Raw genomic sequence first — 19,109 nt, forward strand, 5'->3', positions numbered from 1 at the left:
ATTCTGTGTAGATGACAGATTATGTGTTGGTTTATGATTGCATTTTTAGGGCTCTATATTTGGATAAACCATGTGTAATTATGTCACAGTCCTAGTTCACAATGTTGTTTTACTCCATTCTGTTAAGAATAGAGTTTTTCATCAGCCAAGATTTAGAAAAGTGTGTGTGTGTGTGTGTGTGTGTGTTGCAGTCCACTCCTGTGCCAGCATTGTGTGCACTGCTTTAGTAGCTGGTAAAATGTTATGTGAAGTCATTCAGCAATAAAGAGAAAGCAGAAGTGTGAGTGAACCATAAACGCAGTAGATGAAGTCTACTCAACATAGCTCTCTTTAAACTTTACTATGAGTCAGAGGTGTTTACAGAGGTGGCTTGTACAGCAGTGAAGCAGAAGACCTAATAATAACCCACCTGGTGCTTTGTGTGTTCCATGGCTTTATCTGTGACCCCATAAATACAAGAAAACTATAGGTTAACTGAGAAATGGCTCTGGCTTGTTGAGAAATCACAGATGGTGTTTTCACACTGTGTACTTGAGTCTGTAGCAGAATATGTTGGACCCCAAAGTCTGCTTAATTTTATTAATGTGAATGCAAACGTTTGGTACTCGAGTACTGTACCAGAGTCTAGCTGAGAAGGTAATCCTGGTACGGACTGTGTGGACTCCAGTACGGTACGTTGGAGTGTGAAAGCGATCCCTGCCCGAGAATGGACATGACCTAATCACCACTCTGACAACAGAAGTGACTTAATCACCATGAGACCATAGACGGCGCTCCTGTTGTCTCCTGAAAAAGTCTCAGATCCGCGTAGCATGGGCTCGCCTTACCAACTGAACAACTCATTGATACGAGGGACATCGAAGGTTACTCTTCTTCTCTTTGCCTCAAACAGGCAAACAGATAGACAAGTATTGTCTGTCTTGCTGCCATTGTAGACAAATGAACACAACAGTTGCTGGTTGATGACGTAAGGGTTTGTCTTTTTCTGACCTCCACATTTGTTGGATAGCGACAGAATTCCTTCCACACCACCACCTACTGTTTCGGCCCTGTAACACCCACTTGTACTCAGGCACAGGCCGCGGTACGGGCTTGTGAACGCAACATCTGCAGGAAAGGTGTGAGCGTATCCAGGTACAGCACAGATCCAGATACCCAGTGTGAAAACACCCTTAGAAACCTCTTCACATAATCATGAGGGACGACAACCTTTCCCTGGCAGAAGAACAAAACAGCTGTGGTGATCATTTACTCCCACACACTTTATATGAAAAGTGGAAGCTGTTGTCACCATTTGTTTCTTGACCAGCTGTTTTATGGCACTGGATCATTTAGCCATTTCCATATTGGCTTTTTGGAGCCAGAAGTAACAGGGTGGAACTGGGGAAGAGTGCATGGTGAAACTATCCACGCTAATCCTACCAGCAACTCGGGGAAAACCTCAACTCCACTGCAGACTGGGAAATTATGGGTTAAACAACATAAAGTAATTTCAGCTGTCTGATAAATATACATAAAACATACAGTTGTGTTCGATAATGGAAATGTTGACTTTAGACCAAATTAATTTCTGCTTTAATTAGTTTTAAGTTATGGTAAGGGGTTTATGACAGAACAGTCTTGTTTTCTTGGCCCCAACTACAGTAGACCTATCTGTCAGGGGAGAAATGGTTTTATTTTTTAAAGTTTAGTTGTGTTACCGACCAGTAGTAGTGGTAGTGGTACTAGTAGCGGCGGCACCTGGAGCTGGAAATCCCCTTCCACTTAAAAATAACTTTTTCTTCCTGTCAACAGAATGTATGATATCCAAAATGTTAGTCCTTATCATGGTCTAATATTTATGTTGACAGGAATAAAGGAATCAGTGCTCACTCAGGATTTAAAATGAATCTGGTGACCACAAGCTACATTATTTGTATATGCAGAAATACATGAGAGGAACACAATCTTCCAGCTGTATCTTTTTAATGAGGTATAAATAGACAACACTGCAGACAAATGATTATTGAAAGTAGAGCCTTATGTTTAGAATGCAAGTTAAGGTTTAATCTTCCATTCCCATCTTCTGTTCAGGCCTGTGTAAAGTTGCTGTGGTATTATAAAAGGTGGGAAGGGGTGCTAGTTTTTTACAATCATGTGTGGTTGATGTGTAGGTTTTGCACATGCTCTGCTAAAACGCCAGACTCATTTGTCTATTACTCAGTGTTTCATAACTGACTGTTCTTATTCTCAGAATTCTTTACACCGTTACTCATAATGAGCAAAGCTGCACATTTTACGGCTGGCTATTTCAGCTTATTTTATTTCAGTGTTTGCCTCTGCTTTATGTTGTGTTAAGCTTTTCAAATTCTGCTTTCCCATACCTATATCCTCATACAGAAAAAATGTATTAGAAAGAGAAACTCCCCTAAGGTTTTAAGCTTCTATTTCAGAAGCGCTGGCTGTGCAATGCCCTATAGTCGACCCTACCGCAGCACAAATAAAACATTACATCACAGAGGAGGAGTCGCCGGGTGCCATGTGACGATAACATCTGTGTGAAGCCCATCAGTGCATGGCGGTTCTCTAATAGGCAGCAGTACCGAGTCTGTCCTCAGCTGCCCTCACCATGTTTCATCTCTGTCGAATAACTGGGCTAATTTCATGGTCTGATGAGCAGACAGACCGGCTGAGAGTCTTAGCATTGTCACCATAGAGTTTAAAGCCGGTTTTTCCTTTCTTAAAACTGTCCGTCTGTGTGTTTGGAGTGGGATGAAACAGCCGTGGGTTCGCCTGGCATTCCCTTCACCATCGTGACTAGAGTGGTCGCACTCCTACAATTAAAAGATGAATCACAAAATGATGCAACGACTAGTCACTGCTGGGAGAAGGGGATCTTTTTGTGTCTGGAGGTCTGGAGGACAACATTCAGGAGCATTAACCTTTGTTTTAAAATGGCTTTACATGAGGTGGCGTTTTTGTTTCTTACTGTGGCTGATCCTAGAATGTATTTGCCCTTCAGGTTGGTCTGGGTGGTTTGCTTTTAATTCAACAATTGATTATTGGGGGGGGGGGGGGGTTAATAATGTGAGTCGCCTATAAGTGGGGCCTTGAAATCTTTATAAAGTCTGCCTCAAAATCTAATAAAAGAACTGTGTTACTACATTTTTAGAAGGTGTAAACATTTTGGCATATGTAGATATGAGATTCTTTTTCTTTTATTTGTTTATTTGATGAGGACAGTGCATATTAATAAACACTCAGTGCAACAAACATTACTTTGTATAAATATGCCAGTTATAGCTGGAAGCTATTTTCCATCTTTAGTCCTCAACATTTAAAGACAGACTAAACATACAAACAAGACAATACAGTATATAAAGCACATTACTATATACAAGTGTACATCATACAACACATTGTTAATACAATAAATACAGTATAAAACTGCCAAGAAGAGTAAGTATTGAGATGGAAATGAAATGCTGATCAGACATCACAGGTTTGAGTAGATTTTAACCATCAGATTAACTATGATCCGGTTGCTTCAGTTGGTCAGTTTTAGGCTCAGTTATGTTATGTGCAAAACATAAGGAAAATAAATAGGCTATTTCATAAGGTTATCAACACAGTGCCACAATGAAGGCATGTGATGAAAAGGTGGTCCAATGAAATATTAGATTGTAGGTCAGGATGAGGCGATTCTTTGGTCTTCCGTGAACAATGATTTCCAGTTTTGAGACTGCTTTCCGCTTTTCAGTTTTATATTGAATATGCAATATCATGGGAAAGCTTTTTAACAGATTTTTTTTTTCCTTCCTCTTCTCTAGGCCCCGATGAGAGGCTCTTCATGATGCGGAGTTAACCCCGTCAGCTGCACAACCGCAGGAAAAGTCGTGGCTGCTGCACCATCCACAGTCGACGCATGGCGGTGTTAGGGGTAAGAATCACACTATTCCTGTAGGGTTTGAATTTGGAAGATACTTCTTTTATAATGCCTGGTTTTTGGGAATTGCTTCTTCTCCTTGGAAAGTTTCTCTAAATCCATCCTTTTGAAGCCCCGTGTCTTCAAAACTGGCATCCATCCATTAAAGCAGAATGTAAATCCTACATTCCCACAGGTTGTTTGTCAATCACCGAAGGACCAGTAAGTGCCATTAAAAACAAAGTCTCTTTATTGGCACATGTTTTCACATTAGTTAACCCTAGTTTTTCAGGGTCTCAAAATGTCTAACGCCCTGATGCATCTTCATTCATTTAAGCCTTTTTGTCTACCCACAGCTGACTGAGTTATTATCCCGTCATTGTCCGTCTGGTGTCTTCTGCGTCTCCCTATCTGTCTTAATGTCCAGACACTTTGCTGTGTTACAGACTTAGCAGTCAGTGAGGGTTTCAGAACAGGTTGGAGCCTCTAAATGATGGATGTTAGCTGTCTCAGAGTGTTACTCACCAGGCACAACCAGCCATTATCCTCAATAGTGGTTGGAGGTAATTTCACATCATTTGGCTGCAAACTGTCTGTTGTTGCAGTCTGTTAGGTAGTCAGCCTGTCATATTTTCAGACCAGTCAGCTCGTCACTTGTCATGTGTTCACTCCACAAGAAACCTGGTCTATGTCTGTTAACAGGGAAAGAATCGTTTGTATTGTTGTTCTACAATTTTAATGACAAAAAGCTGTTTTCTGTTTAAATAGGTGTGCTACAAGTAGGAGAAAGGGATTCAGTCAGAGGGTTAGAACTGAGAGTCAGGGGTATTGTACTAGAATTGATTTGGTGGAAGCAGACGCTATCAGTCAGTTTCAGAGGATGAGCTTCAAGTAAAATGAATTTGCGAACAGGAAGACGGATACCTTATCACCCAGTGGAGAACCGCAGGAGTCAGACAGCCGAGCAGCCTCTTCAGGCTTTCTGTCTGCACTTGAGATTTTAAAAAGACTACTCTGATGTTCCCTTTGAATTTCTTCAGATTTTTCAAAACCAGGCCGTTTAGAGATGAGCTGAAAGTCTCTGTAGGGTACAGTCAAAAGCAAGATATTTTCATGGTTATAAACTGACTTTATTAACACATTCATCACCATGACCGTATTTGTGCAAGTTTTTCATTCTGTGGCAGAGATGTGGCATTTTCTCAGAGTAGTAAATCAATACTTGAGTCTGCAGCGTAGATTAAAATTCATACTATACTGTTTTTGCAGCTTCAGACTGGGCAATAAAGTTATAAAGTTTTGTTGCCGTCTTGCATTGAATTGTAGGTTGTCTTCTGGTTGATTTCACTTCTGTGTTGATGTGGTGGAAACTCACAGCAGGTGATAAACAAATAAACAACGCACCCAGAATGCTGAAAGTGGACCTCTGGGCACATTATAGATTTTCTGAAATTGCTACGAAGCGTGAACTACTCAAGACACTTGCTGTTTGTAAGGTCTGTTTTCACAAAAATGCAATGAATCAGAGGAAGTATGTTGACTGTTTTCAACCTGGGCAACCATAAACACTTCGCCCAGTTTAAGGAAAAGATTGGAAGAGGTGCTGTTAAATTTTCTGTCCAGCTTTATCTTTAAGAGGCTCGCCCTGTGACCCGTGTTTGTGCGAACCCTTATAGTCAGGGAGTTTTAGCCACATTTGGTCGTAGAAAACCCCAGGTTTCACCACCTGTCGAGTCACTGTTTACGCTCCCATCACAAAGCCACTTTATAGAAACATGGATATACCTGCATGCTACAACTAAACCAAAGCTCAGGTAATGGGATGTAGTCAGTAAAGTTTATTTCAGGAAGTGGCCTGTCTTACAGCTGCTATGTGAAAACAACCTGTATTTTCAGCTCCACTTAAAATGCATTGTCGGCACACAGATGAGGGTTTTGTCCGTTACAGATTAAAGTGGCTCACACAGATGCCGCTAGGGGAAAATGCAGCTGTTTATATTCCAGATGGCTGTAGTCTGATTGTGTGTTTTTTGTGTTTGTTTTTTTAAATAACCCATTCTTGATAAGACTAAGTGGAGATTTAGATGTAAAAATAAATATGCTTATGCAAGATTATAGAAAACTGAGTATATGGCCATTACGATGAATCATAATGGAACCATGAGGCCAGTGAATCATCCTCCTATAGTGGTATTGGATGTGTTATGTAGTTGAAATTACTTTTTTTGTTTTTATATATATTTTTATCTAACTGAAATTGAATTTTATGTAGTGTCATTGGTTAATAAGTAGAAGTGAAAGTAACTTTAAGTGGCGTGCAAGTCAAATCAAGTTTCAAAAAGCACGACCACTAAAACAACTACGATGAAACTAAAACTAAATAGAATTGCTGGCAAAATCAGCCACAGTCATGATTCAAAATATGACTTGAACCGCTTTGGCCAATATGAGATAAACAATGGGTTTGTAAATCATATCTGATGTCATATATATATATATATATATATATATATATATATATATATATATATATATATATATATATATATATATATATATATATATATATATATTTTTTTTTTTTTTTCCCCCATTCTGCCATATCAGTGTCTCTTAATCAAAGCATTCATTCTAAAATCTGGAAAACTAAAGCTGAATTGCAAAAAAAAAAAAACCAAAACAAAACAAAACCTGATGTGTACATGAAGTGTTTTTATCCAGTCTCAATTCTAAACATAAGAAATATGTGTTTGCTTTGAGTCCAAACCACAACTGGAGTCCAATCAACAGGGCAGAAACAATACTTATCATGTATTATCGTGCTGATTATACAGCGTCTGAGTTTCTGTTTGCTCAGCTCTGTTGGAGTGGGCTCCCAGTCACTTGTTCATATTGTATGCAGAATTAGTCACTCACTTACTCACTCACCTACTTAACGTACTTGGTGTCTGTCCTTCAAATCACTGATCTCCACATCACTCATGCACATCTTTAATATCGTGAATCACCATCAGTGGCCTGTCGCAGCCTGTCAGCAAAGCCTGTCTGGTTGTGTAGAGACGCCACTGTGGTGCAAATACAATACAAGTAAAGCCTGAATATTGCAGTTTGTGGAGGTGTTGTATAATCAGGTTTTAGAATCTCTTCAGAGTGATTAACAGAACAGCAGCATTAAGAACATAATGAAATTCAGCTTTTGTTATATTGCACTTTTTTTTTTTTAATTTTACCAAGAGCTTCACAAAAATATAATGATAAAACTGCTGCAATTCCTCACACACATTAAAGCTACTTTTTAGATATATAAAAGCTATAGGTTTTGTTAATCTAATCTCAGCAGGTAAGGCGTTCTGGAGTCTGGAATGCAAAAGCATGTTAGTTTTTGGTTGTTCCCATTTTGTGACTAAGAGTATTCACATGGGTTTAGACGCTTTTGTTAGGAGGCAAGTCAACTGAAAAACCTTGAAAGGTAAACAATAAAATTTTAATGTCTGTGTGAAAAGGGACAGGAAGCCGAATGAGGTCAGATCTGGTGTTATATCATCTCCTTTTTATGGAACTGGTGATAATGATAGACATGGTACAGGGGTTGGACAAAATAATGGAAACACCTTCACCTCAAGATGATAATGCTCCAATCCATACAGCTAGAATTGTTAAAGAATGGCATGAGGAACATTCTAATGAAGTTGAGCATCTCGTATGGCCGGCACAGTCCCCAGACCTCAACATTATTGAGCATTTATGGTCAGTTTTAGAGATTCAAGTAAGACGTCGATTTCCACCGCCATCGTCTCTAAAAGAGTTGGAGGGTATTCTAACTGAAGAATGGCTTAAAATTCCTTTGGAAACAATTCACAAGTTGTATGAATCAATACCTCGGAGAATTGAGGCTGTAATTGCCGCAAAAGGCGGACCTACACCATATTAAATTATATTTTGTTGATTTTTTAAGGTGTTTCCATTATTTTGTCCAACCCCTGTATTTTAATCTATTGGACGGTGGTGAAGGGAAGATTGAATAATACCTGTAAATGGGGTATTATGGGGGAAAATGAAGCCACTGATGACCATGTACTTATCCTCAAAAAATAAGAATCTAATTGGAGAAAATAAATGAAATGGAACTAAAACCCCTTTTTAATAACCCACTAAAATTTGTTGTCGTTTGCAATGTGAACACCAGCAGACCACCAGCAAAACTGCTTCTGCTTTCCGTCACTGACATACAACCAGAAACAGAAAACGGCAATAAAAGCAGCACAGAAAAACAACGAAGCGGTGCTAGTGGACATAAAATGCAGCGATAATATCCAGTGTTGTGTGGCTGTAATTACAGTTATAATGCAGCTGCTGGGAGTTGTGCTCTCAGTGAGATTTTATTGCAAGTAAATGTCCACATATTGTATTGACATTTGAAACCCCTCTCAGATATTAACATTGAGAAATACTATGATATTTCTTACTAATGAAACGTAACTAATGTGGAGTTTTGTTTTTTTTTTATTTTCCACAGTTTGCTTTAATCACGAACGTTGTGATCCTTCTCCCACAGAACCCCGACATGCTGACGAGGAAGATAAAGCTGTGTCACATCAATGCCCACATCACGTGCCGTTTGTGTGAGGGCTACCTGATCGACGCCACCACCGTCACCGAGTGCTTACACACCTGTACGTCCCTCCTCCCACACAAACGCACACTCTTGGCGGCTTTTCTCGCCTGTGCCTCTCTTCTGTTATTGTCAACTCTACTCTTGTTTCTGTCTCCCCAGTTCCTCTTGTTTTGCACACACACAAACACACACCAGCTGTCTGTGTCCCTCAGGGTTTTGGCTAAAAGGTGTTACCTCCTGGTTTCAGACTTGTACCTGAGGGGATACAGTGAAAAGCCAGAAAAATGCATCTGTGATGTGTGGAGCTCTTTCTAGAAGCGCTTTTTTTATGCAACTGTGTTGTTGTCATTGACACTTAATCCGTTTATTTCTTTCTGTATGAATTGCTTCTATTGAATTCATCCAGTGTTGAAGTACTGTGCATTCCTAGAGGATCCTTTTTAAAATTGGTTGATTGCTCAATTTGCCTAAACAATCGTCATGATCTTGTACAAACAGCTCAACACAAAAGCAAACCTTCATTATGCAGAATTTGGAAAGATTTGTCTCTTACTCAACAAAGGACTGAGTTGATCAAACTGATGCAACCTTTTCTAATTTAATCAACTCAAATGAAGCATACACAATTAGTTTGGATATTAATTGTCTGTTGTGAAGATTTGGTGTTGACTGTCAAACTTTATGTGTAGTCATTCTGTTCCTCAACCTGAAAAAATAGAAATAATCATGGCAATAAGCACTTTATTACTCAATAAAATCCTCTGAAAAGCCTCACTTGGCTTACTTAGAATAATTAAGAATAAGATGGAATAATAAAATTGATAAAGGTGGTCATGAGATACATTCATATGGACCCTAATAGTCCATTAACCATAGGGATAATAGAATAAATATGTCTTGCGTATCCACTAGAAGCAGGGCTGCACGATATTGGAAAAAAACTGACATTGCGATTTTTTATTTTTTATTTTTTTTAAACCCTACGATACGAGAAAAAAGTGCTCAGGATGATATAATAGCTGTGTGGTGCCGACGTAAATGGTCAAACAAATTAATTGTTACCTCTCATTGTGGCGACAGGTGCGTTAAGGCACTGTCGACACAGAACGCATGTTTCAGTGTCATCCTTCTTGTAGACGAAATGATTCCAGATAACAGATGTTGCTTTTCTTTTTGGCACCAAGTCTTAGTTCTTGGTGATTTTCTCTTGTTTGTTGCTCATTTTTCAATGTTGTTACCAGCACCTCACTCCATGTGCAGGGGCGTGGTCTCCCTTGGCAAACTGATTAAGAACAGTTGTGATTGGTGGATTGCTGTGCGCAGTGTGTGTCAGGTACCCAGGTTGAAATTAGATGAGAACATGTCGAATTCATTTACCTCCTACATTGCAGGACCTGCGATGTGACTATTGTGCACACATACATTGCAATGACGATTTTCAAATAATATATTATGTTGCTCTAACCAGAAGAGACAGGCCTGATCATAAGGAATGTTCAATTGGGTTGCGAGGGATGGTGTAAACCTTTTTAGGAGAGATTCAGATCATCACCTGAAAACCACGTAAGCGCTTAATTTCTTTGGTTAAAATCTACATGTCAGAAAAACTGCACTTGAAAGATTTGACTCTTGAATAGTTAGGCTTTTCTCTCACATTGTATGCAAAAACAATCTGACGTTAACACAGATGTTAAAGTGGGAATCTAATCTGGATAATGTTAGTCAGGTTGGAAAAATGTTAAACATGTAACAGCAGCTACTGAATGCTGAAGTGACCACACAGACTCTTAGATCGCAGAAAATCCCTGTCACCTCAGGGTAATCTGCACATTTATTAGGCCTCCTACGAAGGTGAGACCATGTCATCTCTCATTCTTGGGATGGTACATCATTAGCTGGGTGTGTTCAATAAGCTGGGACAAAGCCATCCGTCTCCATCAGTAGTCACAGTCATTATAGTGTCTGCTCCGAGCTTTGGCTATCGTGTGGTGTAAAAGTCCTCCAGCCTCAGCTTAGCTTCTTTACACTGTTGGTTAAAAATCCACGATGCGGCACAAAATATGCTCATCAGTCATTTACTTTTAATAGTTTTTATTAAATGCTTTATTGTTGTACCAACACTATCAATCAATACTTTATATAGCCTCGGACATAAACTGACGCAGGGTCATTCATTCATTCATTCACTTTTTTTATCAGGACATATAGTGAAACATAGTTGATCTATAGAACATCTGATGTTTAGCTAGTGTGCAACTCCAGCCCCTGGTTGGGCTTTTCAGACATGCCTTTTTACAGTCCCTCTTAACATAAGTCCCCACCCCCAACTTGGATATAAACATAAACATGAAAAATAAATAAACACACACACAAACGCATCAGGAATATGAACAGGAGGCACATGGCATTCACACAAATTCTAGATGTGAAAAAATAAATAAATAGGCTAAATAAAATAACATTAAATAAATAACAATTAAAAAAAAAAAGAAGAAGAAATTGGTTGATTGGATTTTAAGTCAAAATCCTGTTTGTGTCTTATTTTAACATATGTTACAACATGAGGAAATATAATCAGAAAGTGTAATGAGTTGGGACACAAATCTACATCTTTAGCTGAGGATATACTGCGTATTTCTCTGTAGTTTCTCTGGTAAAGCTTTGAGAAAAGACTAACTTGAAACATCTGGTCCAATGGCTTAAGAGTCACAGCAGACACATTTGTATATAAAATGTCACTGTAATCAAAAGTGAATTAAAAAAAAAAGAAAAAAAAAAAGGAAAAAAAGGATCCTTAATAAGTGTTTTTCAACAGTGCAGAGGAAAACTGTTTTGATCCTGTAAACGTAGAACTTGCTCACCAGAGTCAGTCATATGATTTTTAAGTTTTGTTTAGTTCCTTATTTCTTTTGAGTTTAACCGCAGTTTCATAATTTTTTTTTTGTTTTTTTTTGTTTTTACAGAAGGAAGAAAAGGGGAAGTAAAGAAATTTACTCAGAATTATGTGCGTAAACCCAAGTTTATAAAGTGAATAGGGCACACATTTACAGAGAACAATGCTTCCATTAGTTATTTTGTAAAGGGGTCTTGAAAGTACAGTAGCTTTGACTTGATGAGAGATTCTTATTTGGAATATAGGGATTGAACCAGTGAATTCACACCATTCTCACAGTGAAGAGCAGATATGAAGCTCTTGAGCCAGTCAAGTGGCCAGTTAATGTTCAGTAAGTCAAAATTAATAAATCAAAAATACTCTAGTGGGATCTTTCATTGCTCTTAAGATCTGAACTCCCTCCAAATTTCCCCAACTGTCTACGCACACACTTCCTGACTCAAATTCTGCAACCTCATCTCTTTTTTTTTTTTTTTTTTTTTTTTTTTTAAATTCATCACATGCTTTGATGCGTAGTCCAGTGCACTAGCAGATAGTTTCTTGCATGGGCTGCACATGTTTTACAGCTTGTTGAAATGAGAGGAAGAGGTGCGGATGGGGATCAGCTGTTTGTTTGGCCTGGGAGTCACTGAGTTGACTGGACTTGAGCCTGAGTGCCTCATCTGCGACCTGAAGTGCCCTTCAATGCTCACATGAGATTTGGCCGAGTCATTAGAGTCTATTAGAGGGCACAGAGTCTGTGAAAACTAACATAAGGGCTTTACTGACATGAAGCCAGGCTCCAGTGGTTTGTCATGTACACACTGGATGTTGTTGGGTTTTTTCATGGGTTGTGAAATCATATCGGCCCGGTGCATAATAAGAGGGGTGTGTGGATTCTGAGCTGGAGGCCACTCTGTCTCCTGCAGAGGCTGGAGCAGTTAATTGAACTTGACACATTTATTCCCAGTGCTGTGCATTTGGGATTCAGGACAGTGAGAATAATCTAATCCAGGGGTGTCAAACATATGGTTCGTGGGCCAAAACCGGCCCGCCAAAGGGTCCAATCTGGCCCTTAGGAAGAATTGAAATATATTAACAACCATAGGGCAACACAGTGGTGCAGTGGATAGATGGCAATGTCACCTCACAGCAACAAGGACCTTCCTGTGTGGAATTGGCATGTTCTCCCTGTGTTTGTTTGGGTTCTCTTTGGGTACTCTGGCTTCATCCTACCATACAAAGACATGCACTAATACAGTCATGGAAAAAATTATTAGACCATCAAAAGTCATCGAAAACAAAGGTTGTGCAATCAAGTACTAACTCCTGTGTGCATCATGTGACTAAAACAGACAGAAAAGAAAACATGGAATGCCTAAAAGCACTGTTTTTGTCAGTACAGTGCCATAGCTATTGATGTAAGAACTGAAGTGATTTTGGTTATTATCAAGAAAACTATGGAAAATGGATAGATATGAGCTCTGAAATTAAACTCCTATGAGCTATTTTTGTTATTATATTTGTCCAAACAAATGTACCTTTAGTTGTACCAGCCTTTAAAACAACCAAGAAATTGAAGAAAACAAGGGTGGTCTAATAATTTTTTCTGCGACTGTAGGTAAATTGGTTAATCTAAATTGCCTGTAGGTTACTGAGAGTGATTGGTTGTTTGTCTCCATAGCCACTTTTACATAGAGATCACAGGAAAAAAGTTGAGATGGTGATCCCACCTTTTTTTAACAGACGTGAGACAGGCTGGACTTTTACACAGCGGACCTACGTTTCGGAATCAAAGGGGTAGTGACGCAGCGCAGCGTATAGTGTGACATATCATGTCCGCCTCAGAAATACTACGAGCATAGCCGGGCTGCTAACCTCTCCATAGTTGGCCCGTCTTTCACCGTTGCACAAAAGTTAGCATGGATAGAGTCTGGCGGCCGAAGTGACAATGATTCGTGGATCCCCAGTTTAACATTTTTCTGGTTGCATTGATATGTTTGTTTTCTGTACATGGCCCATGCTCATTTTTAAATCCCTCCAGTGCAGGGGTTGCACATGCAATACATCATTAAAATGACACCTTAGTTGCAGAATGAGAGGTGTTCCTTTTACATAGCATTCCAAAATCATGATTCCTTTATCATGGCTGTTAGTACCCTCCAGAAGCGTTACAAAGCCTTGACAGAGGTTGGACCAAATGATCCCACCATTTCGTTTACACAGACGTCATTCGGGAATAAAGGCGAAATATTCTCACAACAGAAGTGCTGTGTACAAGGGGCTTAAGTGTACCCTGACTTTGCCCAAAACATTGCCCTCATAAGGATAAAGCGGTGCAGAGGATGGACGGCTGAATAACAATCATGGTTGTCAAAATCATTGTAGTTCAGGTGCCACATCCAGCCCAATGTAATTTCAAGTAAAATACTATCCTAATAATGTTACAAATACTGACAACTCCAAAATTTTCCCTCTATTGTCAAAAAATGTGAATAGCCTGAACAAATATGAAGAACATGAAATGTCTTAAGAGAAGTAAATCCTATTTTAACAATGTTATGCCTGTAACTAAATGTTCTGTGCCTTTGTAGATCCACTGTGATCTGTAACACGTGTAAATGATAAGCTGAGACATAATAATGTTAAAATTACACTTAGTTTTCCTAAGAAATGTCAGGTAGTTGTGTGAACATTTTCATACTATAATTTTACTTTTTTCACTGTTATTATTTTACTGGTCTGACCCACTTGAGATTATATTGACCTGTATGTGGCCCCTGAACTAAAATGAATTTGACACCCCTGATCTAATCAAACCAGTGTATAGTCAGTCAGCATCTGGAACAGATAGAAACTAAGTGTGCACATGCACAGACTCACACCAAGGCCAACAATCTCCATGCTTCTCAGTAGTATTGTTACACCACAAACAATCTGCACATTATAGCACATTTCCCTCATTTTTGTCATCTGATGCCAGTGTTATTAATTTGTCATCATTTTAAGCTCCACATTACCTTGAGTCCTACAATATTAAAGTAAGTGACAAACTATTCCCTTGCTTCTCTTTATGGATCTACTCCAAATTGTAAGAGGTCCATCCTTGACCTCCTCTCTACCCCCTCTAAGTTAAAGGAAAATCTGTGCTGTAGTTTGTAATCCTGTCGTCAGACAGGCAGGAGCAATCACATAACGTCCTTGGTGGAGAAAATGAAACTTTATCTTCTCAATGGTTATAGCCACTCTGCAAGTGTTAAGGCTCAGTTTGAATTTATTGTTGAGGTCGATTGTGTTTGTTTTTTTTTTGGCTTCTGTCCTTATGTTTCAATAGTGGCCACATGGGTGCTTCTATGTAACTGGTCTCTAAAAACAGGATGTGGGTCTAAAAATTCAAGCAAGATTTAGACCTATGTTATGAAGCAAGTTTAGAAGCACTTTGGGTCTATTTTAAAAATAAATATTTACAGAGATGGAAGGGAAACTATTTTTCAGAAAAAACACTTTTATATTTTTTATATTTTTATCTTAAAAAAAAAAAAACAGGACACAAAAATTATGTGCTACTATTTTTGGAATATGTTTTTATTCTCTCACAGGTACATTTTGAGAATCGAAGTAATTATGCAAGGCAAAGTGTTTCACAAAAATGACCACTGGTGCAAAATCACTCTTGATTTATTTGTGTTTAAATGGGCAGGTTCCACATGTAACTCAAGTGGACACGATGGGTTACACGAACCTGGAATGAAACTGCTGATTCATGAAAAACCCACATGTCTAGATTACAAAAACCGCTAAGATCCTCAAATTTAACACAGTACATTTTATCATGATTACATGGCCTGAAATGGTCTTAGATACTGTTATAAATAAAGACACTGACACCTAGGTAACTTTTCCTGTTCCAATTTTGGTCCTATTTTTGGCCCCAATATTTTATTAAAAATTCAGTAATTTTGGGATGGCTCAGAGCAAGAGTATAATTTTTTGTTTGCATTTATCTGAGGTCATCATTAAGCACATCCTGGGGGGGAAATATGGCTAAATTTCTCTTTTATTATTGGGTCTAAAAAGCTGGCAAAGGGCCAGATACCAAAATAAACCCAGTTTCATAGAAGCACCCATATAGCTGATGTCCAAAACTGGCCTGCATGTACAAAAGAACAATAATGAAGATGCTACATGCAGTGTGCAGTTGTACATGTATATAAGAAAATAAAGGACAGTGAGCTCAGTGCTCATGGTTTTATTTATAAGTTCATAAATGACTGAAACCACTGAGTTTGTGAGCAAAAGACGAGGATGGGGGAGAAACTGAGTGAAGTTCAGTTATTTTGCTTTTTCATTTTGTAGCAGTAGATGCCAGTTTCTGTGTATAGATCAAACTGGTAGGATTTTGATGTGACTGGCTTTACTGAAATGGATTTCCAAACTCAAAATCCTCTGTTTGTCATCACCAAGTGACTCTCACCAGCTCAGAATGTCAAGCTAAAGCCATAAGTCATGATTTGAAAACATCAGGGGTGTATCTGTACAATATGGGTTGCTTTTTTCTGCATTGTGAATGTGGGCTTAGTGCCATTGTTTGCTGCAAAAAACAGAAACTTAACCCATAAAGACCCAAACCTCCAATGGTGACAAAACCATCTACCGATCTAAAATGTTTAATACCTGCTGATCCACTAATCCTATCAATACATGTAAATAATTGGTATAAAATGCAGTTTGCCACATTTTTATGGTCATCAGATATGACCCATTTGGACGTTCAGAGGCTCCATAGTGAACATGGAAACACCGTCATCTTCTATGACATTGATTCACCAGTAAAACCCATGGAGTTGGATCAATGACGGTGGATGGACATACTTGATTTATGTTAAGTTATTGATATCGTTGCTGAAAACTCACTTTTTCTTCAGTTTTCTGCTTTGCTATAATAATCTTTGAATTTACTGAGTTTTCATGAACATCTAAATCGGATACAGGTGGAAATTAGCACTAGTGCTAGAACCTGGCTCACTACATCTCTCCTTTTTAAGGTTAATGTATATTGTGCATTGTCCCAGTCTAAATAAATGAATAAAATGAAAAAAAAAAAAAGATAAATCAGATATAAATATAGGAAAATACATGATTCACAGTGAAAAATGCAAAATATGGAGGATAATATTATAAATGATGGTGATATTGCTTAAGGAAGGTTAAATAGAGAGAAAAAAAATTATTTGGGAACTGCCATAAAAGTAGCACTGGGTCTTTATGGGTTAAAACCATTCTGTGAATTATAAGAAGCAGGTTGTATTTAATGACAACATCCCATTTGCAACACACTGACAAGGTGATCCACAGTGTAATACTTGTAGTGTCCACCAGAGGGAACCCAGTCACCACAGATGAGGGCCTCGCTAGCTGAGGTAAACACCAGAACCTAGACAAGAGACCGATTCACCCTCTCACCATTAAATGAGCTCCACCTTTTGTTGAGTCGACAGAGATTCACATCACGTCGCCGGTGCAGCTGTTCTGACACTGAAAGTTCCACCGCAATAAAAATGTCAGCTGTAGGGATTTATCACAGACCCACATGCAGGGAATACTACAGTTTATCTTTTATTGTGTACACACAGGACTACAGAGGTGAAGTCCGTTTAGGTGTAAATAATTGATGTTGACTAATGACTTATTACTCTTATTGCAGCTGTTTGCAGTCTCTCAAAGGTGGAGATGTCAGTGTTTTTGCTGTTTCGTAACATTGCAGACTGAACACCGGGGCTGTTATTCAGACAAAATAAATATTTGAACATATATTTTCATGGGATATTATACATGGTAGCTTTTTTTAGTGCTTTTATTCTAGACTTAAGGGGGAGCCAGAAAACAGAGGTAGAAAAATTAGGCTCACAGACACATAAGTCCAGTTTTAGCAGCTCTTCTTCAGCTTCCTTCAGCATTTAGTTGATTTTAATGTCCTCCTCCCTATACACACAACCCTTAATGGTCTACAACTCGGATACATTTCTGTTCCGACTCCCTTATTAAATGGTTTATTGGACATTCCTATTCACAGCCGAAAGAAAATGCACAACCTACAGGCATTTGGATAAATATTTTTAAATGAAAGCTGAACATGCGTCTTTTCACTTGAGCATTTATCTAGATATGACCTTCCTGAAGTTCTCTTTTGCATATATACACTGCTTTGGCTCCTTTTATGCATTCTCATCATTTATATAATGAAGTTGGTTTTATTCTGTCTCATGCTTTGTTAATTATGGCATTCAAAGCTTGTTTTATTCTCATTCTATGTCCATTTCTTGTTGCATCTAAGTTCCTTTTATGTAAAACGCTTTGAGCTATAAAGCTTATTATGCAGCGAAGATCACCCAAATACTACTGAGCTCCTTATTTCTGTATATAAACACTTTCGCTGTCTCAGGGTGTCACTAGACAAAGGGCAAGTAACTGATTTATAAAGCAATTGTATGAATACATTAATAGGGAACTTTTGTGTTTTAGTGGTGTGGTGACAATCTGTGTAGAGTTTTATTTAGAAAACTGCAGGAAATCAGTGGTTTTACCACTGAGTGTTTGAGCTGATCATCTAAATTGCCTGCAGTTGTTAAACATAATTTAATTCATAGATTCCGAACAGTGCAAAGAAACAGTGAAGTTTCCTCAAATCACTTCCAGTTGCAGGATTAGATGCTAATTTTGTGTTGAGTATTTGGAGTTAATCAGTCTTCAAGTCATGTAGAGTTATTGCCGTGTTTAGTCTGCAACAGATAAACAGGGGTTCTGTAGAAAAAGTAAGACATTTGTCAGTAGAACAGTTTCCAAAAACAGTATACGCTTTTGGAACGGTGTTGTTCAGGCAATGGAGGTCATTTTACATTATAAAATTCCAGTGGACCCAAAGACTATCCACTTGGGTCTAATACCTGATGATGATGATGATGATGTAATTAAAAGAGAAGACGTTTACTTATTTAAAATATTAATTCTTGCCTGCAAAAATGTTGTCACAAGGAACTGGTTAAAAAGTGACCCTCTTCGACCAAATCAATGGCTGGACATTATAGAGGAAATATATACCGTGGAAAAATTACCATTTCATCTGAGGATTAAGTTGGGAATTTTTAATCGAAGATGGGAGAAACGGATCATATTCAAGGACACTAATTTTTTTTACCAGATCTGATGCAGAAAAGCAGACAAGTGCATAAGGAACAGCATCCCCCCCTTGTTGTTTTGTGCTTTTTTTTTTGTTGTTGTTGTTACTGTACTGTAAAAGTGTTTTAGAAAGTTAAAAAAAAAAAAAAAATGTGATGCATGATTTATAAAATGTGTAACCCAAAGACTAACCATATGTTTCCTGTGTGTGTGTAGTCTGTAGAAGCTGTCTAGTGAAGTATCTGGAGGAGAACAACACGTGTCCTACGTGTAGGATTGTTATTCATCAGAGCCATCCACTGCAGTATATCGGGTAAGTGAAAAGCCGCTGCAGACCTCTGTACACAGACACGCTCCTCCTCCAGTCTTGATTTCCATCTTGTACATTACTCTCCTTTTCTCTCAAGGCTTCTTTACTCCCTCACAGACATATAGTGCAGCGCACACACACACATTCACATGCACATCCATGTCCGTACTGACACACACACACTGACATTTTGACAGTATACATCAGAGTGCAGAGCTGCTCGCTGCCTCTG

The 19,109-nt window shown here is 38.5% G+C and overlaps 1 protein-coding gene across 1 annotated transcript in view; it reads left to right on the plus strand.

Annotated features, from left to right (window-relative positions):
- pcgf3 (polycomb group ring finger 3) overlaps nucleotides 1–19,109 on the plus strand; it is a 73,750-nt gene that overhangs the window by 22,778 nt on the left and 31,863 nt on the right. The window contains exons 2-4 of the mRNA XM_030146217.1: nucleotides 3,810–3,919; nucleotides 8,460–8,577; nucleotides 18,784–18,880. Coding sequence (XP_030002077.1) covers nucleotides 3,905–3,919; nucleotides 8,460–8,577; nucleotides 18,784–18,880 — 230 coding nt within the window. The 5' untranslated portion in view covers nucleotides 3,810–3,904. The remainder of the gene's footprint in view (nucleotides 1–3,809; nucleotides 3,920–8,459; nucleotides 8,578–18,783; nucleotides 18,881–19,109) is intronic.

Source organism: Sphaeramia orbicularis, chromosome 10 (assembly GCF_902148855.1).
Source record: "Sphaeramia orbicularis chromosome 10, fSphaOr1.1, whole genome shotgun sequence".
NCBI lineage: Eukaryota > Metazoa > Chordata > Actinopteri > Kurtiformes > Apogonidae > Sphaeramia > Sphaeramia orbicularis.